Source organism: Saccostrea cucullata, unplaced genomic scaffold (genome assembly GCF_032062105.1).
Source record: "Saccostrea cucullata isolate Sc308-1 unplaced genomic scaffold, CSIRO_AGI_Scuc_v1 ctg6, whole genome shotgun sequence".
NCBI classification, from domain to species: Eukaryota; Metazoa; Mollusca; class Bivalvia; order Ostreida; family Ostreidae; genus Saccostrea; species Saccostrea cuccullata.
In genome coordinates this window covers 827,134-848,895 of record NW_026938995.1, presented here as the reverse complement: position 1 = coordinate 848,895, position 21,762 = coordinate 827,134, and the positions used below count along the sequence as shown (strand labels likewise).

The 21,762-nt window shown below is 32.7% G+C and overlaps 1 protein-coding gene across 15 annotated transcripts in view; it reads right to left on the bottom strand.

Moving 5' to 3' along the window:
- The window catches only part of LOC134252002 (putative leucine-rich repeat-containing protein DDB_G0290503), a 44,545-nt gene that overhangs the window by 16,197 nt on the left and 6,586 nt on the right, over positions 1-21,762 (bottom strand). For 6 of the 15 annotated variants that reach the window (XM_062734400.1, XM_062734401.1, XM_062734407.1 and 3 more), the window contains 30 exons: positions 18,321-18,404; positions 17,945-18,028; positions 17,207-17,338; positions 16,290-16,363; positions 15,825-15,933; positions 15,477-15,596; positions 15,071-15,217; positions 14,277-14,360; positions 14,130-14,147; positions 12,001-12,084; positions 11,534-11,692; positions 10,888-10,950; positions 10,118-10,201; positions 9,497-9,580; positions 7,786-7,860; positions 7,192-7,215; positions 6,401-6,547; positions 5,727-5,969; positions 5,386-5,532; positions 5,054-5,212; positions 4,832-4,915; positions 4,565-4,627; positions 4,274-4,441; positions 4,046-4,129; positions 2,657-2,836; positions 2,475-2,558; positions 2,035-2,202; positions 1,728-1,811; positions 1,530-1,634; positions 1,319-1,393 (listed from right to left, as the gene is read on the bottom strand). In XM_062734400.1, the coding sequence (XP_062590384.1) occupies positions 1,319-1,393; positions 1,530-1,634; positions 1,728-1,811; positions 2,035-2,202; positions 2,475-2,558; positions 2,657-2,836; positions 4,046-4,129; positions 4,274-4,441; positions 4,565-4,627; positions 4,832-4,915; positions 5,054-5,212; positions 5,386-5,532; positions 5,727-5,969; positions 6,401-6,547; positions 7,192-7,215; positions 7,786-7,860; positions 9,497-9,580; positions 10,118-10,201; positions 10,888-10,950; positions 11,534-11,692; positions 12,001-12,084; positions 14,130-14,147; positions 14,277-14,360; positions 15,071-15,217; positions 15,477-15,596; positions 15,825-15,933; positions 16,290-16,363; positions 17,207-17,338; positions 17,945-18,028; positions 18,321-18,404 (3,216 nt within the window). Of the gene's footprint in view, positions 1-1,318; positions 1,394-1,529; positions 1,635-1,727; positions 1,812-2,034; positions 2,203-2,474; positions 2,559-2,656; positions 2,837-4,045; positions 4,130-4,273; positions 4,442-4,564; positions 4,628-4,831; positions 4,916-5,053; positions 5,213-5,385; positions 5,533-5,726; positions 5,970-6,400; positions 6,548-7,191; positions 7,216-7,785; positions 7,861-9,496; positions 9,581-10,117; positions 10,202-10,887; positions 10,951-11,533; positions 11,693-12,000; positions 12,085-14,129; positions 14,148-14,276; positions 14,361-15,070; positions 15,218-15,476; positions 15,597-15,824; positions 15,934-16,289; positions 16,364-17,206; positions 17,339-17,944; positions 18,029-18,320; positions 18,405-20,855; positions 20,915-21,762 lie in introns of those variants that run through there. The other 9 variants (XM_062734414.1, XM_062734402.1, XM_062734404.1 and 6 more) reach the window with 9 other exon arrangements.

Genomic DNA, 21,762 nt, shown 5'->3' with positions numbered 1-21,762 from the left:
CTTTGTTATTTAACATTTACACAACATCAAGATTATCTCAATATTTCAGGGAAAAATGAATACATTCTCAATACATCCAGAAAAGTCATACACATACATGTATGTACTCAGAAAATCATTGAGTTAGCTGTAAATTAACTGAAAAATCTGTATCATAAATTTTAATTCATTACAATCATACAGCGCCAAATTGTTATTGTGGTGAATAACTGATACTGATTTATTTCAGAATATGAAATAAGTCCATTTGTATAAAGTAATACTGTTAGTAATAACCAAAGTTTTGTTAACTGTTAGTAATTAACCATGGAAACATACCTGTTGATCTCTCTAAATAAATCATATATAACTGATGGTTAAATTGTGCCATTCTATGTGTAAAAAGGCTGGACAAAACATTATAGCAGACAATCACAACTAACTAAGAAATAATGATTTCTAACAATCTCAATTACACGAGCACAAAAATTCATCGGCCATAACCAAAATCAGTATGGTGCACTTTGATTTTTAAGCCCTATCTAAGACAGATTTTAGATCGCATTAACTCTTTCACCAATTATTTTTTATCTGTTACTGAATTAGGCCCACCACAAATGTAGTAGTTGACAGTTTCATTCCAGGTACCATTCCCCATTTCACTATACCTTAGCCGCATTATGGGGCTTCAGTATATTTTAATACAATTAATAACATTCCACAGTTTGATCAACTATGCCAGGTTTAATAGCCCCAGAACCACAGGTTAAATTTCAACATCCCTTCTTCCTCATTTCAATAAGTCTCAGAAACTTGAAGGAACATGTATAATATTAGGGTTCGAAGTTTCTAAATGAAACATATAGGCATGCAGTGCCCAAAAACATGGATGCATCAACTTAAAAATATCACCATCTCAATTTGAACCTTTGTTCATGCAAAATTCTGTGAACATTACCTCTTTACTGAAGGAATTTTTCCATCAGCTTCCATCCTTGCATGTTAAAATGACAATTTTTTTTTATGACGCCATTCATCTTTTTACAAATATGAATCCCTATCCCAAAGAGTTAAAATTCTAATCATAAAATATAAAATCATTATTTTATTAACGCAAATTCTTTAACATCAAGGATGAAATACCGATGCTTCATTTTGCTGAACAAAGAGAAAGAAGAATTTTGCATTATCATTTTTGATACATTTTTCTGAAGTCATTTCAATCTGACTTGCTTCTTCACATCATTCCTATTTTTACAGTCGCTTTATGCTATACAAAAGCAGTTGAGATAGCACATCTATAAATACTGTGCATGTTGAGAACAATCTATACTGTCACTGATGTACACACCTCTTGGAGAGAAATTTCCTGATCATGTTGGAGTTTCTGAATAGTTTTCTCATCACCAGCAATCTAAATTTTAACAAATCAAAACATATGTTTTATTTTTTTTCAAATCATAAACAATTGTCATAAGTTAGAATATCTATAATTAATACAGTTGTATGGTCAGTCTTTTTACAGTTTATTTCTACATTAGACTAGTCACCTTTTGGGAGTCTCCTTCAATCTGTGCATTGAGTTCACGGATCTCCTGCTGTAACTGTTTAACCTTGTTATTTAACCTAATGACCTCATCCTCTCTTATATTTAGCTACAAAAGAAATATTAGCCAATTAAAACATGGTACTTTACTGAGATCTGCATACAAACTATCTCAGATAAGAGAAGGCTTTTGATTGGTTACCTCCTCCAAACATCCTGTGTACTTCTCTTGTGAGGTGTCAAGGTCAGTCTGTAACTTCAGTATCACCTGATCCCTGTTAGCTACCTATCGTACAAAAATAATAAACATTAACTAACAAAAATACACAATAAAAAAAAAACATTTGTATATTAATGCTAAAGAGAAAAAAAAAACCAAAGATCAAAATGTCATTTTACGTAAAAAGCTTTTTAAAAAAAATATTTCATGAAAAAAGAAGAAAGTAATGAAAGGGAGATAATTCGTTAATCAGATCCTGACTTTTATGTACAACATTGTTTGTCCTGACCTCTTTCTGGCAGGTTCGGTGTTTCTCCTGGGAGATGGTGAGCTCAAGCTCGATCTGGTGAAGCTGGTCCTGGAGCTGACCTATTTCCTGCGAGCTCGCCTGAGACGCCTGGTTCATGTGGGAGTTGTCATTCTTCAGACACTGGATGTCATCCTCAGCCTTCAACAGCTGCAAAGGAAAAAGGACTAAGTATTAATGCATGTCATTCTTAAGAATGCAGACAAAAAATATACATTAAAACTGAATAAAGAAATGAAATCTGATGGGAGGATCTTCAATATCATATTTACTGATATATCAAAGGAAACATTTCTTTTTAAGTCTTTGGTCTTAAGATTTTCCACGAAAAAAAATATTCGAAATGAAAGGAGAAATTTATGGACATCTGATTGTTATTTCTTACATATCCAGAATTCATCACATTACTTGTATTTACACACCTCATTGTAGCAGGCACTGTACTGAGCCTGAGACTCCATTAAATCTTCCTGTAACTGTTTAATGCTCTCATCCCTTCTCCTGACCTACAGACAGAAATCATCATATTATTCTGACACCTACACTCTGAATCATCTAAAAATATTTCTTAAGTAAATCAATGAAAATCAAGTACAGATCTTACCTCTTCATCAGAATTGTTGCGGGCAGCATCCAGATCCATGTGGCTCTTTGTGAGTGCTTCCTGTAACTTCCTGATTGTCTCCCCTTGTTTTTGGACTTCCCCTAATTTTTCTTGGTGCTTAGCCTTCAGTTTTCCAATTTCATTGTTCAATTTCTGGATGGTATCATCTCTAACCACCACCTGCAATTAATTTCAGAATGTTTATTTCTTGTGTCTTTAAAAGAGGGTGTTGCAGTTCTTTTGTTATTTTCCCTAAATGTGTAGCAAATTAAAAGAATAATTCTTATGTTGCAGAAACTCATACTAATTTTTTTCAAATGCAACAATATATAAAGCACAACGAGAAACAGTATTTGGAAGCTGCATATTGACTTCCAATTTGCCATTAAATGATGTGAAAATTAGTCTCACGGCAAAATATGTAAGATTTTCCGTTTTTTAAATAGGGAATCCAAATTGTTCTGAAAAAGTGCCTCCTTGAAACAGAATAATTTTGATATATACACAAAGAGGCCGCAATTTTCTTCAAAACTGCCATTTCCGATCTTTGTTTCAAAGAGGCACATTTTTGAAAAAAGCAAAAATTGAATAAAAATTATTCTCCAAACGAAATGCAAAATGTGAACATTAAATAATACTCAAAATCTATCGTGTCCAAAATGGTCTAGTGGATATGCTGGTGGGTTTCCAAATAGACTTTTACCAGAGAATGGGTTCGAATCCTTGAATGGATAATTTTTGCATATTTTGTTTTTCTTATTTTTTCCAATATGTAATGGTAATGCAATTATATATTTTGAAGGAGAGAGAGAATGTCAAGAGGTTGAGTAATAACTGAGAAAATAAATGAGAAATGCAGGATTGAATTGTTTTCCTTGCTGTGACTTAATACTAATGCTTTATTTAGTTTTGTCTTGGAAAGTAAAGTTATTGTATTGTTTAAATAATTTATTTTTTACATACTTGAGTTATTGCAATTTTGAATAATTTTGGTCTCTTTGTTAGTAGCCAAGATTTGATTTGGAACAAATGAAATGTCTAGGATGTAGCACCAACAGTGTGATTATAGGACGCAGTTTTATTTCATGAAAATATTTCCGCACGATGTCTACAGTATATCTTTCAAAATGATGCTTTAGCTATTGTGCTTTTTGTTGTTCCAACCTTTTTCGCGCAAAATGACGAAATTGTTTTGCTGTATCAAGCAGGAAACACCCGCCGTAAACATAGTCCTCTACGTAGCTGTAACTATATTTAGACATAAAGAGGGTATTTAAATGTCCTTCTCGATATATAGGGAATAATCGCGAGTTTCTGCAACACCTTCTTTTATGGAGAGCGAGTCAAAATGTTCTTTTCTCACATAAGTCATTACATTATTAAACCCACCTTGCTGACTGTGTCTTTCTGCTGCTTCTGCAAACCTTCCACATCTTTCTTCAGGTTGTGTATCAACTCATCTTTTGTGTTATTCTACAAAATTTATAATAAAATATTATTAAAATATTCTTTCAATACAACCTTAGAGCAAAAATTGCAATCAATACAGAAGCTAAGTACATAAACAACTATTACAGAAGCTATTCCTAGCACACATTTCTGCACACAAATACTTACTGATTGCTGAAGCTTTTCCACTTGGGACTGGACAGAGGTCAGTTCTATATTTAGCTCCCTGACCTGGTCCTCGAGGCGATTGATCTCGTCCAGCTGATGGGCTCCTCGCTTCTTAGACTCCTCTAGATTGTGTTCGAGGTTACTGATAATTCCTCGCTTGGTGTCAAGCTGTAATTATAGAGGAAACATTTAAAACAGGCCCAATATTAACTTACATAAGCAAAAGAGCAATGCTTATCTAAACAGACAAAGAGAGAAGTCAAGTATTATTATGGTTATAAATAAACTCACTTCTGACTGGCTGGTCCTCAGATGCATCTTCATTTGGTCTAATTCTCTTTCCAGCTGATTGACCTAAATTAATGTAAATGTAAACAAATTATAAATGTACAATTTTTTAAATTCTATCCAGCTTTACATGCTTTCATTGTTTAAAATCAAATTTTACAAAGGCTTTTATCCCTTCATTTTAATATATCAAATCCTTCACATTGTGAAGACTTTGAATTACAGCACTACCAATAAATCTGCTAATGGATGGAATAAATTAATTTGTACCTTCTCCTCAAAGCGACTGTTGGCCTCCTGCATGTTAACATGCTCCATTTTCAGTCTCTTGATAACATCCTCTCTTCTTTTGACCTGAAAAAGATACACAAAAAATCCTTATTTTCATCTCCCATTCTCAAGCAAAAAACTTAACAATTCTTTTATTAACTTATCTAGTTTTCAGTAAACTTTTTTTCAAAGAGTAAGCATTGAGGATTTAAAATATCTGACCTCTGAACTGAGGACGTCCTGTTCACTCTGAGCATTGATGGCGAAGGCTTGGATCCGTGCCTCAAGGCGGCCATTTTCCTCCACTGCCTCCTTGTACTGCTGTTTAACCTGGGCCAGGTCTACCTCATACTGCTGTATGCTGATTTCTCTCCGCGATAGCTGCAGCATAAATATCAAAATCAATTAGCCATGCAACAGTTAAATCATTCCATCGTTGTAGGGTTTTACAATCTCTATTACAACAAATATTTCAGTCTAGTTATCTGATAACTATTTTAAATGATAAAGGAATTGAATGATAAAATTCAAAAATGAATGGTTTTTATACTTACAGTATCTTCGACATGTCTTCGTTCATCCTGAGCATTCCTGAATTCATGGTCGAGATTTTTTAATGAGGAGTCTTTACGAGATAACTGTTCCTGAAGATCTGCTATGTCCTTATTCAGTCTCGCAATCTGATCATCTCTGTTGATCAACTACAAATAGAAACATGGCTCATATCATCTATACATGTACTCAAAGTAGCATAAAAAATTTGTCATTAATAATACTCACTTATTAGTGCCTTTTTTTTTGGCTTTGTAATATTGTTTTATTCATCTCTCAATTTCTTTTTAATGTTAGCTTCTAAATAAAAAAATTTGAAGTCCTCTTTGGTTGAGATCTGTACCTGATTTCCATTCTGTGCCAGTTTTTCGTGTAACACTGAGATTTCGGCTTTGAACCTGTGTAGATCCTCCTCCCGCTCAGCGATGTCTGACTTGAGGATAGTCTCCTGCTGGCTGGTGGTCAGGTCACGTTCCTGGATGACCGTCTGTAATCGGTCCACTTCTCGAGCCTGGGCAGTATAACGACTGTTGGCCTGCTGTAGTTCTTGATCCAGGGAGTCTATCTTCCTCTGAGATTCTTGAACCTGACAAGGGAAAAAATAAATTTATACATTTAAAATTTTGAAACTTTTTGTTTATTTTAGTTGCAAAATGTATTGTGTTCCAACTTTTAATCTTAACTTTCCTCTGCAGCTTAGGGTTGCCACATACTGTGAAATCACTAATTTCATGGGGGTTAATTTTTGTTGTTTTCAAGGTATAATGAGACCCACAAATTTATGTCTACCACAAAATGTAAATTCCTTATATATTACTACACAAAATTTCTTTATCCACAAAATCAAATCCCCTTGAACAATTATTTTTTCATCAATCCACAATAATTTGACCCCACGAAAATATGTGATTTCACGGTATGTCTTGTACTATTAACTGATATGAGAATACAGTTTCATTTATATATCTCAATACCTGGGTATATGGGGGCTGTTAGTGATGTATATATATTACTTACCCTCCCCTGGTACTGTTTGATCTCCTCCCTCAGCTGTTTAATGACTTCTCCCCTGTGAGAGGCTGAGGCTAACGCCTCCCTCAACTTCTCCTCAATCTCACGGTTCTCATTCCTCAGCTTCACAATGTTGTCATGTCTCTCTGCCACCTAAACACAAATGTCAACAACTCCATCAAAACAAGGAAAATGTTGCCCTCCTGTCCTTTATTATGGTAAATGTTAGTGAAGTTGTTAGTAAATTGTTATAACATTCAGTAAATCATTCAAATTCATAATTTTAAAAAATTCAATCCATTCAGGGTAAAAACAAAAAGTTACTCAAATGCAGATTTTCAGTTTGAGATTAGAATTAGTGGAATTCATTAAAAGCTATACATGTATCAAACATTCAGAACAATTTAGATAGACATTTACGAGACAGATTGAAACAAGAGGCACTAATTATACCAATTAACTAAATATACCAATTAACTTCTATCAGACCTTTTGAAAAAGAATTTCTAAAGTAGCATGTGCATATCTATATTTTTTTTCTATTTTAAAACTAATTATAGTGCAGATTAATTAATTGAAATCTATATAACCTTGATGTCTAATAACAAAGTTAAGAAATTTGAATTTATTAAATTCAGGTAAGTTTTCACTCCATTTCTATAGGTACCTTGCAATTTTAAGATCATTTGAACAGGTCTGTATGCATTTTTATAAAACATGCATGCAATATGGAGAAAGAGTATACATAATAATATATGTAGCATATTTTGTTGGATAAAAAAATGTGCGAAACTTACACCAGGTCTACTGTAGTCATACATCTTAAACCACAAACATAAAAATTAAAACCTAAATTATAACCATTACTACAACAACATAGATGATTGAGAATTATTAGAAATGTGCTTAGGTGCATTCTGTACAATTTATTCAGGTCAACTGTGTCTCGTCATGATGTACCAATATTATAGATTTCTTGTCACCATGGACACAGGTGTTAAAAGAATGAAAGTACATATATCCAGCAATTTTCTTTGTATATTCATGTACTTTTAACTCATGATAATAAACTTAGAATAATTTCTATTTTTTTTTGTGCTTTTGCTTTATTAAAGTCTTTTAAAACAATCATTAGCATCTTATTTTACAAGTATACAAAAACAAAGATCATCCTCTTTTTTTTTTTTACTGCAATTTGTATAATCTCAACTTTAACATTTACCTGAAATTTAAATATCAAAATCCTAGACAAAAGTGCATTTTTTAATATTAATTTTGACATAAATACATGTATTACTAAAGAACTGTGCAAATGATTAAAAAAAATATACCAACAACACACATGCTTAAATTCAAAGTTTAAATAATACAGAAATAACAAGTGGACATACCTCTGAAGTCAGGCAGTCCCGTGTGTCCTTGGATGAGATCTGTAATTTCTGCAGACTGTTGGTCAGTTTCTGAATCTGAAAAAAGGTCAAGGACAACATCTTAAAATAGAACTTCAGAATGGAAATCCAGCTCACAGAACCATACGAATGCAGTTTAAATCAGAGAATTAATGAGGAAAATGACTGGGTTACTAGAAATAATTTAGTATGCATCGAAATTTATTTCTTTTCAACCAGAAAAATTTCTTTTCATTACAAGGAACATTGTCAATATTGCATTGATGGTAAAAAATGTTAGATGACTCAAGGGAGTTAACTCCTTGTGCTGCAGGTTGGGTAACTATATAAAGAAATATAAAAACAAGAGGCCCATGGGCCATAATGCTCACCTGATTCACAATGACCAATATGGATTTTTCTTTATATATTACTATGAAAAACTTTGATTATTTATTGTGGTCCCATTTTACCCTAAGGGGTCGTCATTTAAACAAACTTGCATCTGCATTACCCTGAGGATGTTTCCATATAAATATGACTGATCTTGGCTTTGCTGTGTGCTTGAGAAGAATATTTTAAAGAATTTTCTAATGTATTTCTTTATAAAACTTCGATTATCCATTGTGGTCATACTCTATCCCCATAGATGATCCAAACAGACCTTAATCTACACTGCCTTAGGATGCTTTGATATAATTGTGAGTGATAAATTAATGAACTTGGAGAGTTTTCCAAACCTTTCAATGTTTCCATCTTTTCTTGCTCAATGGTTTCTTGAAAAGATTTTTAAAAGATGACATTAAAATTTCACAAATTCCTAATTATCTCCCCTTCACTCAAGGATGCTTCATGGCAAGTTTGATTAAAATTGTTCCAATGATTCTTAAGAAGTTGAAAACGTGAAAAGTTGATAGACAAACGAAAAGGCAAACACCACACAAAACATGATCAGAAAAATGTGCTTTGCCTTCAGCTCTGGTGAGCTAAAAATAAAAAGCCACCTACCACTAACAGTGTAATGCTTAAGTAAAACTGATTTTAACATGAAGAAAGTTTTTTCTTGATTAAAAGCTTGATAATTATCTTTGACAAGGATTTCTACAGGATCATATTTTGAGATATTTGTACATTACAACATGCAATTCCGCTTATGTGTACAACACTGAAGCACAGAACATGCAGCACATAAACGTAAATGGATTTTTAATAGAAATTATCAATTGAATAAAAAGTATATGTTGATCATGCAATGTTTTTATGATCGCAAGAGAACATATATAAATGATATGAATATGTAAAATATCAATGAAGACTATATGAATACAATGATAAACTAAAATCAATGCCCCCATTAAATTCCTACGACCAAGCCTCAAAACAAGGGACATCACCCTGTACTATTACTCTGTGAACCATTCAGGTTAGCTTTCTACTGGTTAAATTTATTACAATACAGACCAACACAAAAATAAAACTCAAACACCAGACTATACATGACAAAAACCATTAATAAATAGTGAACAATATATATAATTATATATATGCACAAGTACTGCCTTATGCAGATTAAAATTGTTAAGAAAATAATGAATGCATTCCACAGACAAATATACAATACAATACTTGGCAAATAAAAAAAACATAAGCTAGGATTAAAAAAAGCTAAGCGTGTGCAGGTCACTAGATTGTGGAGCAATTTGCCGCATTCTACCTGTGCCAAAGAGTCAGCATGTTGAGAACGCAGAGATTGCATTTCTGCTTCCATTCGCGACATCTTGGTTACTGTTGAACTGGCCTGCATGGATTCAATAGATTTCAACAGATGAAGAAAGTTAGCTGATTAATGTGAAGAATTTTAATTAAGGCTCTGGCTATAAACCTATATGAATGCTGAGTTGTTCTGGCACAACTTCATTTGTTAACGTCTATTTTCTCTAGAGAAAATTATGTTATATTTCTAGAGGGAAATTCCCTTTTTTATGTGAAAACTTAAAATAAGCATTTGCTGTATACATGTATAATGGGAAAAATCTTATGTACATATTTGTTAAAGTTCAGAATACAGTAATAAAAAAAGTTAATTTTAAACAAGCTTCATATAAATAGCTTGGGAAAGAAAGATACTGCTAAAAATAGAGAATATTAAAATCAGATATGGAATTAATGCAAGGATTCACCAAAAATACAAATTAGCTAATATTGCTGCTCAATGAAAATAAACACCACTGAATATTATGTACAAGTCCAACCTTTGAAATCAGAATAATGGCTTACATGAAATTTACTGTAGATAATAATGGTTTATGGTATTTTTAATATCAGTTTTACTTACATCAACTCTTGCTTCATCATATGCCTTCTTACAAGATGTCAATTCATCTTCAAATGCCTTGTTCTTAGCTTCCAGTCTATGAATCTGAAATCATTCCACAGAAATCCATGTAGAAAAGCACAACAAAACGCTTTATATATAAACGCTTCATTTACAGGCAATTAAAAATAAAAGAAATTTTTAGTTTTAAGTGATTATTTTAAGATTTAACTGATAAATGTTCAGCACAAATCGCTAGAAATATTACATGTATGATGTCATATGTGATATTAAGTGATGACTTTTAAGCGCACTAATTAAATAATTTCACTCCAGGAAAGCAAACAATAAATGTATTCGCAAAAGTAGTAATAGATTATAAAGATATTACATGGTTATCACTGAAATCCAATATCATTATTAAAGTACATTTATACAAATTCTACAGAAAATGTTAACTCAATTTTCATAGACTTCAACAAAACAGATTGATTTCATAATTTTATTGAAGTTTTTTTTTTCTTTTTCCTTTTATTTATTTGATGTCTGTTACAGAAGGCTATGAAACTTTATATAAATAAAACCACAACAAAATTTGAACTAGCCATGCCAAAAAAGAAGAGTATCTACATGCTTGGTTAATTTATACATATTATCAAATAAATAATCCAAAGCTGACCTGTTAAAAGATGAAATCAAAGGGAAGAGTTATTTGGTTTGTGTGAGGAGAGAATACAACACAATGTGATTATATATTAGTGTACACAAAGCATCAGGACCACCCAGATTACCTCATCCTCTAGATGCTTTTTCTGGTCCTTCATTTGATTGACATTACATGACTGTTGGTCCAGCTAGACAGACAAACAGACGATACACATACAAATCAGAATATCTATAGTGTTTAATACATTGAAATATGATGCTGATACTGTTTTAAAATGCTTGACTGATTGTTGGCAGTTTTATGAAAAAAATAAACATTACTGGCACATATTAGACACTATTGGGGAGATTAATTTTTTTTCTGCCCATAGGATTGAAACATGGAACCTATATATGATCAATTTTTCTCCTATTCCCCCAAAATAAAATTCCATCACAATGAACTTTATTAGTGATCAATTAAACTGTCAAAAGACATCCAGATAAATTGTATCAATGACACATTCCCCTAACTTTTTGGACACAAATCCTACAAATACACATAATACCTACTAAAGGGAAAAATGCTGTGCAATATTTGTGTAGCGAACTACTTTCCCTTTTATAGTGCATAAAAATATATGATTCTTTAAAATTTCATAAGCAAAATGATTCTCAAGAATTAAACTTTAATTAAAATACGCTCGGAATATTATATATATACTTGCTGTCTATCACTGCAGTTCTAATCTATATGCCTATAACTACTAGAATTCCTCAGTACATCCTTACCTCACTAACTGCAGCGTCTCGTTTTTCCTGGAGTTGAAGCACGTCCCGTCGTAATTTTTGTATCGTATCGTCTCTTCTGGCCAACTCTGACTTGAGCACTTCGTGGTGGTCTTTAGTGGATAACTGACTTTCCCGAATTCTCTCTTGAAGGATGCCCATCTGTAAACAATCACCTCAACTTCAAACAAGTGTACAGGTACATGAAGCAAAAAATGACAAATTTTATTTTTGTTCTTAATATTACAATTTGTATGGTATTTCTTTTATGAATTATCAACCTTGGTTATATTTTTTTGTTTATCTTATCTCTAACTTTAATATATACAGAGACTAAAATTGTGTCAATAGTCTTACAGATCTATATACAAACAGACATTAAACCGAATTTTTTACAGTAAAAAACACTTACATTGAACACACTTATTATGAATTTACCCTTATAGTGATATCTATCAAACCATACATACCTCCTCCAGGGCCTTCCTTCTCTGATCTTTAGATTCGTGGAGCTCATTTTCTAAAGTCCTGATTCTTCTTTCATAGTGATTTACCTACAATGTGTATAAAGTACATATATTTATTATTTATCTACCTGACAGTGCATGTTTTTGATCAATCCATTCATAATATACAAGTGTAATTGATGAAGAAATCTTTCGCAGTCAAATAAAGCATACCCAGAATAGAGATTTATCAAAAGGGGATGTGTTGTCTGCTGCCATTGAAGAAAATGTTTTGAAAAACACATTTTTTTCATGAAGCACAATTCATCATTGTACATTAAAGCCAATTAATACATGTACAATTCAGAATTGATTCCACCTCATAGGAAATTTAATAAACGAAGCAATCCACTCTGAAGCACATCTAAACACATCACTGAATTTCTGAAAAATCAGCACAGTGCTATTCAATAGACACTGGCTGACAGTGTATTCCATTTTCCATTTTTTGATTTTAATCCACTATTCCAGTTAAAAATATTCCTGTCAGTTTGAATTTCACTCCTTTTGGCTATAAATAATTACTTCAGTACAATCCAGGATCAATTTTACAACCATTATGTATTAATTTTTGTAAATAGCTAAAAACCAATTTTTTTCCATTCAAGGTGTCCTTAGCATGTTTTGGTAGTTTGCAAGAAAAGGTCCATCTTAAATCAACATTCTTTGAAAGCCTGGACTTTGCACACACACCAGCTTATACTAAATGTTCACAACACAGAACCAGATAATGTTTAAAACTCCATAAATCAATATTGATCAAGATTTACCTGTTCATATTATTAAAATACAGTCTGGGACAATTAGACAAAAAATAGCGAATAGGTGCAAAACGAGAGCTCTTTGTGTTTTAATAGTCTATTATTTCATAATATGTAATTCTGATAAAGACATTTCCATAGGATTTTATGACAAGGGCAACAAAATTAATGCTTTTTGTGTTTACAATAATCAAATATAATTCTGACTAAAATACATGAACTCCCTTCTGTCTTATCCATGTTTGTAAATAAAGCATTATTAATGAACTGGACATTTACATTAGTTTAGACCAATGGCAATTATTAAAGTATTGTGGCAGAGAGTTTTTTGAAGATGAAATTAAAGTATTTGAAAGTTAAATTTAAGCAATAAATATGGAGGCTACATGGCTGTGACAAATATCTTTTTTTAATTCAAAGTTCGACTTTCTGTAACTATGTCTAAGTAAAGATAAAAGTCTTTTCACTTTTAAAATAACTTTCCATTTCAGAATTGGTTGGTTCTATGGTGTTTAATTTTCTAATTTTCATGTAATAGTCTTGTCTTGCCAATATTGGTATGCACATGTCATAACGATTTTACACCAAAACATAATCTAATTAATTAATTAACTTGAACCCTATATTGATAACAGTTGGGAAGTATATACAAACTGTCACGGATTGTTACCTATTGATTAAAAGTCTGTTGGCACTAACAAAGAACATTAGTTGAAACCAAACAAGTCTGGGCAGATATTTAAATATCCAATTTAACAGTCTTGAAGTCCCTCATGATAAAAATATAATTTTTTTCCTGCAAAAAATAAATATCCCAGAACCTGAGGTCAACTTAAAAGCTTACTGTTATTTATTTCTAAAAATTTGATGTGTTTGAAGAAAAAAACTGGCCAAAATAAAGTGCAATAAAACTAAAAGCAATATTTAACCATGCACTGCAATTTGTTGTGGACTGTATATTTTCACATTTCCTTATTAAAAGCATTACAGAACCCAAATCATAAAGCCACTGCATCTTTATTCTAGTAGAATTTGTATTTAATTTTCTTAAGGGTATTCCGATAAGATGTAATGTAATCTTTTATGGAGACAGTCATGCAGTGATATTTTGATCTATATATATACCTAAACATATTACCACTGAAAATTCAGACTGAGACCTTTTTTGAAATTATTTAAGAGATCTTTCATGTCAACATCTCTTTATGAAATTTAAGCATGTTAAGAAATACATGTTTATAAAAAAAAGACATCAGATGTAAGTGTGACGTGGATTTATGCTTCTATGGGAATTGTAGGAAAACAGAGCATGCCAAAGCAATATCAACTTACTTTGTCTTGAAGACCAACCTGATTCCAGGACAAAATTACAGATTTTACAAAATGTTTAACTTAATCAGTTAATATCTTTCTGCAGAAATGCCAATATTATTTCTACATGGTAAATTTAAGTGTTGTATGAGATGTTTGGATACTTACATCATGTGATACTTGTGAGTACTTTTCTTTGCTCATGGAAAGCTCATTTCTCAACTGTCGAATGGTATCATCTGCCTTTCCACTCTGAAAAAGAATTTTTTTCTATGAGTGACTATGAAAAGGTCTAGGAGAAATACACCATACAAAATATGATTCAACTATTTATATAAATTTCAAGAAAAAGTTACATTTATGGCATCTTGTTCATTTAGATGTAGATTATCTATGCATTACCCATTCCACCTTATATTTGAGTACAACTCTTCAAATAACTGATCTGGTTGATCAATAAGATACCCAAAAGAATGCAACTTAAAGCTGAACACTACTGGTAAAAAGGCACAGTCCACCATATTTACTGTTCATCAACGCTTCAACCCTCTCCCTACATCCCCTATATAAGGAGACGATCTCTTAACAGTTAAATGTTTTTCGCTTTAGAGGTCCGATGAGTGTAGACGTACATCTTACTTCTTGGTCGCGATGAAATTATCAAATTTTACGCACTTATTCCAAAACAGGACAAAGGTATCATGAAAAATACAGGTCAATACATTATTTACAAACAGAAAATGAACATAAAACAAGGAATAAACGCAAAAAACTCAAAGACCTCCAAAGGAAATACTACATGTCGGCCACAAGTTTTGAGTGTGCAATCGGGTGTAACGAAATCGAAGGGTTTATATACCCGTCTGATGGTGCCTATTTATGAGAAATGTTCAGCTTTAAGGTTATATCAAACCTCAACTTTGAGAGGTCCTTTTGGCTAAGGTTAAAACAATATGGCTTACCTCCCCTGCCAGGTAGCGCTGTTTTTCCTGCAGCATTTTGATTGATTGCTGTTGTGTGGTGATCTCTGAGTCCCGTCTGGAGATCTCCTTGTGTAGATCATGTAGCTGGGATTGTAGGGAATTCATCTTCCTCTCACGATTTGAAACCTGAAACATACATAAATTTAGAAAAATTCTGCATTTCATTCAAAACCTAGTAAGCCACACGGTTCAAATTCATAAGCAATACCAAAGTATTGTAACAGGGATAGACAGGAAGAAACTGCTATCAAATCATAGAAATAACACCCTTTCTTCCAACATCTCTTATATTAAAATAATGAAAACATTTCTTTCTAATTTTAAGACATTAAATGGCTTGTTACGTTTCCCTATCATTAGTGTCATGTCTGTTCTCCGTACATACCTCTAACTGTAGGTCCTCCACTCTCTGCTCCGCACGTCTGAGGTCCGTTTTAAGCTGCATGACAGCGTAATCTTTATCTGACTGACTAGATGTGGAGGAATCGGCATCCTCTGGTCGCCTCTGGAAAAAAAATGCTATTCAGTTAAGCTTTGAGTCTATATGAAAGTACTCAAAATCTGCATTAATTATTGATCATGAATCAATAAACTATGTTTAAAAAATCAAAGAGGGAACTTAGAAGTTCAGACAAATATCTGTGTACATATCATAATACAGGGAATAATGTATTCAACCATAATACAGGGAATAATGTATTCAACATTGCTGTCTGAGTTATAAATAGTTTACCTTAGATCGTACAGCGGCCTCTCTACTAAGCTGTTCCAGTTGCTCATCTTTCCTGCGTAACTGTTCCTTTAAGTTCCTGAGTTGTTCATCTAATGCTTCATCACTACCTCTGTAATTTTACAAAGGCATTTTTATTTCAAATTTGACATAAGTTTCAAAATTAGCTTTATCTTATCAATACCATTGCCATATATGACCCCAAAATTGGACTGCACGCTATACACAAGTAAAAATTATCAACACAAATTAATGGTGCAGTAAAACTTGTCTAGTATGGATGTTGTGCATTCCAAATCTTGCTCAATACCATGTAACAATTAGTCCACTAATCTTTACAAAAATGTTGTCTATTCAGTGAAACATGTCTAGTATGGCCAATTTCTTTGGAACCAGTGATGACTTGATTAGACAAGATTTACTGTACACTTCAATTTCTTTGATAAATATTCTGGAATAAAAACTTACAATCTTGTTAGAGGTTCTCTCATGACCCCAAAGACTTGTTCCTTCGAAAGTTCACGAAATCGAACATTGTCAATCTGCAATACAAGAAGTTCCACATTACTCTGAATTCATTATATTTTCAGCACTCCCATGTACAGAAAGAAGACTGAAAACTTTACACTTTGCCTGGACATCTTTCAATCCCCCTCTGAAATTTAATATCACAGGCAAAACAAAAAACCTATTTCAATGTCATTCTTTAATAAAGGTAAAATAAACTTAAGCCTCAGTGTGAATTAATATTAATATTGTCTTTATTAGCTTCTTGAAAGGTTCAACAATACTAATTAATTCATCTACTTTTTGGGCCCCCTGCTCTGATAGAATCTTGAAAAGTTTGATAGGTTATACAATACTAGGTCTTGTGCCACCTTAAGCCTCTCTGCTGATTGCATCTTGACGGATTCGAAAACCTAAACAATACCACGTCATGTGACACTGTGGACCCAATAAAAATTAGGATCCAAATACCATACTACGAAGCTACACACAGGACGGTACACAAGTGGCCATGTCCAAACAACAAGATACCATCTTGAGAGGTTGAGGGGTGACACACTTAGGCCATTCTAACAACTATGGATTTATTGCATCCTTGCTGAACTATCTAGTTAAAGTGCTGGCACATGAAACAACAATCCACATTCTGATAAGGCACTTAGAGCTGACTTGGAGGAGGGTAAAGTTGACATCAACACAAAGGACAGGGCTATAACTGTAGTATCTGATTATTATCTGATTATTTTACTTGAATTACAAAGCAATGACTAAACATTCTTCAGAGCCTGACACAGTATCATTGGACAAGCAATCAATATGTGTCCATAGTTAATCATTTTATGCCCCCCCCCCCCTCGGGTTGGAGACAGATGACCTACCTCCCATTTCCCTGTGTTTCTGGCAGTTCTGACCACTGTTAGTAGCTGGTCTACATCGTGGTTCAGATTGGAGTTCTCGTCCCGAATTCGAGCATTACTCTCTTCCTGGCGTTGGATTCTTTGTTGTAAATCCTAATAATGCATAAAATAAACAGAAATAAGACAACAGCATTAGCATACTAAATGTTGGAAAACAAATACCAATAGCTCAAAGCACAATTAATTTTTTTATCAAGGGAATACCCAAAGAATACAAGAAACCAATCTCTAATTTTTATCATTACAAGGCACTTGGAAATTATTAATCACCTCATTTTCATTTTGAAAGATTTTTTGTATCAATAGCCAAACAATTAAAATTCTGTATGTACTGTATACATAGAAATTTTGCTTCTTTTGCCCTTGTCAATAATGGCAAATTCACAATGGGGCAAAATTCAAACATAGTAATCTCTCCTTTAAAACAGCAGTGCTCTTGCCTTAAAAAAATAAATAAGGCAAAAGCTTTTGCATATATACATGATACGGCAAAAATAGCACTGAGCAAAAATAACCCTGTATACAGTATTCTCTCTTTGTATTTCATAACTCTTTATATAACATTAAACAGTGCAAAAAAGGCATGCTTTAAAAATTCTCAAATTAAAAAAAAATCTTTTGCTTTGCAAGTGCCAATATAAGAAGCCTGGAAACTGAGTTTCTAATCATGCATTATGGTAGCCATGCCACATTGAATACCCTGTTGTAAACAGTCTCTTCTGATCTTTGGTAGGAGGAAGTGTGTTGTACTGAGGACATTCGTACCGAAATCTGGGACTTGTTCTGTAAGCAGCATGTTTAAACATCAGGGTTGGACAAAAAAAACCCTTATTAAACAAATTTTTTAACAATATTTTTGAGTTCACAAAGATACAGTGCCCATTGACAATAAAAAAATGGTAGATAGTGGTAATCCAGGGTTCCATGGTTTATATTTGTGACATCCTTATTCTGTACATAACACAGGACATGTCCCTGATATTTAAACTGCGTTCATGTGTTTGAATTTCTCCCAACTGTACTTTGGAAAAGATGGTGTCCAAAGTCTCATACAAGGATGTGATACAATATTTACCTCTAGTAAGTTTTCTGCTCTGGTTTTCTCTATGGTTAGGGCACGGAGTTCTCTTTCTAGCTCCCTGGTTTTGGTGATGTGATCCTGCAATAAACAAAAGACCTCTTGAATAAATCTACATCATAGTACATAATGTACTATGTACAACGTATGTAATACAATCATGGTCAAATCCAGCTTCCATCATATTTCAAGCTTTTATTCTAGCTATCTTCTGAAATTTGTTAAAAAAATTACTTCCAACAGCAAAGTTGTTTTTAGAAAATTGTTGGGTAAAACAGATTTAACAAAATGTTTGTCTGCCAGTACTGAATTGAATTTTTAGTCCTTGGCATGCCAGTGGACTGAAGTTTTATATATTAATACCTTTTAAGTAGTTATTTTATACAGAATGAATAAACAAAATAGAAATTTTGTACTGTCTCATTCTTTCAGAGGTTTTATGTTTGATGTAAAACTTTGTTCTTTGTAAAAACTGAAAGAGTGGCCATGATTAATTGTGTATTCAATGGCTGCTACAACCGACAGTTCAGCATTAACATATTCATAAGTGCATATAGGTACTAATATAACCATCAAATTGATCAATATTGAAACAAGGATATGCAATAAATTTTTTATTAAAACTACACAAACTGAGGATAACATTACAGTATTTTAACCCTCTGAGGTTAAATACCGCTACATGACGCATGTCTTAACATGAAATAATCCCCCGTCAACAGACAGAAAAATTAATATCTCAATAAAGTGTAGTCTACACCTCTTCTTGTAATCCCCTCCTAATACATGTTTTTATCTTTTATGGAGCATTTAATGAAAAAAAATAAATTAAGATTTAACAAATAAAGGTCTATTGATAGACACATCGACTCCCCTTGCATGCTTGTAGCCCTATTTCAAAGACCTGACTTCCAAATTTGAAAATCTTTAAACAGCATAAAAAACTGATCTGGATTAGCATATTTTAAAGAAGTAAAAAGAAATCCACAAAAGTAATATCTAAACAATGAGAAGAAAAGAAAGAAATGGGAACATACACAATGGACTTTTTATGAAGAAAATCTAAATTCTATTAAAATTCAATGTCAATTGCAATTAAGGTCCACTAGAATCTAATCTCTTATGTAAGGAATCCTATAAACTTTTTAGTTCTGATCAATCACTATTGTAACAACAGGAATAATACTTAATAAATGCTCAATACCTCAGAGTATTACTATGAATATTTGAATAATTGCTGTCACATTTACATCATGGTTTATGTTTTACTGGACATTCAGGATTTTATTGATATTATTCAAAATACACAACAGTTTTTTTTTTGGGGGGGGGGGGGGGGAATTGTTTCATTTTTTCCCTTTTGATGCAGCAATATGTTGTAGTACATGTAGTTGCACTAATACCCAACCAATGGTTAATTCTATAGTTGCCCTAGAAAAAACTGCAAACTTTGCAAGATGACTGAAATCTCTTTGGTAACTCTTTGCGATGTTTAATAACTTTTCTGTGCCAGTTTTTACTCTTTAGAAGGCCAAATTTCCAAACTCCTAGAACTCAGCATGGTTTTTATATTGAAGACTCCTAAAGTTCCTCAGCAAGTTTTCATCTATATACATGTACTACTTAGAAAGGAGAAAAAAACAATCCAGATTTCATCTCCATAAACCATATACAAACAAAGAATCAATAAAATCATTTAGCTAGTGACCCAAGAATGATAAGACTGTTTGTAAAGGACTTCAAACCAAATAAACACCTCTGCATGAGGGGGCAACACCACTTTATCAATATTGTCAGTGTATTAAATTTTTGCAATTTTCCTCTATCAGTCAAAACTTTCTGCACGTTTTCTAATGACCAAACAGAATCTCCACAGTTTCAAAGACACTATATGTACTATTGGTGCAGCTTGGGCGCTTGAAGTCATTTTCAGTCAATCTTTACTCTTATGCACAGTACTACACAAATTTTGTCAACCCCTTTTGACAAACTCTTATAAATATTGCAAAGTTTTGTTTTTGTATTTCAAGAGCTAAGAATTTCTCCATGTGTTGTGAATGCTTTGTTTGTGTAAAGCATTGGTCTTTCAGGCCCAAATTAAACTAAAATCATGTAACAAATACTTTATTCTGACCCACTGGAAACCACACATATCAGATAATGAATATAAGAGGTCCTGGTATCAAAACAAAATCAAATTCCTTTTACAAATGTTTAAATGTTTCTTTTATATCTAAGCACCTAGTCCCCGATCAAATAGCTGATTCAATAATATCAGACCTTTATCAAGCTAAAATGTATCCAAATAAGAGGCAATTGTATGTGTCTAAAACCAGAAACCAATTCGCTTAGTCCAAGCTTAAATTTTATTCACAATGCACCAAGTTACATGAGCAATATCTAATATTAATTCAATGGGTTTAAATGATTCCTTGATTAGAAAAATGTTGAGTAGTTTCACAGTTATTCATATGAAATATCTGCGCATAGAAAGCAAACCTGCAAGAAAAGAAAAACCTTCATAGAACTTACTTTTGCAGGACTTTTTCTGGACATGGTTTTGATTACGAGTTCCACAAATTAAGAAATTAACGTAATAAACCCAACTTAGAAAGACAATAGAATAATCATATCACAGACACATCCATTCCAGAAATCCAAGATTCAAGATACACCCTCACTATATTAAATAATCCATTTTTATGAGCGTGAGAACTCGAGAGGTTCCAATCCATTATCTATCATGGTCCCATAATTTTTGGGTGTTTGACCAGAGAGAGATTTGGAAACGCGACTGGTTTTAACCTTGGATAAGGCTCGAGTCAATCTGCCAAGAATCTTTCTGCAGAGCGACTCTTTATCTAACTCATCCAATTCATTCGGAACCAAAAGACGGCTATTGACACTTTTTGTAGCATTACTAGATCTCCGTGATATATCAATGAATATCAATGTAAACATTACGAGGGTCAAGTAAAATGGTAATTAACAATGCAGTTGCATAATGAAGCAAACATTCACCGTGTGACAAAGTTAAGCTGACTTACCAGCGTTATCAAAATACATAATAAACGTTTTTTTGTAGAATTAATAAGATTTCTCCACTTGATTTTTTGTAGCACCATAAATTACTGCAGATACCAATTTTTTGTCTGTATATGTATAGAAAAGATTATATAAGCATGTCAACTTCTTTCCTCAGCAACTTTGAGATAAACAAATAAGGTATTATCTTCTATTGTTGTAACACAACACAATATATAAATAGATAGTATGTACCTACTATGCATATACTTTCCCTCCCCCTATCCCTCTTCCCTCCCCTATCCCTACCCTTCCATCCCTCCCCTCACCTCATCCTTACCTCAACCTTTCTTTAACACAGTACATATGTAACATAAATCCCTTTATTGGACAGCAATGTGCTTGTCTGTAATTA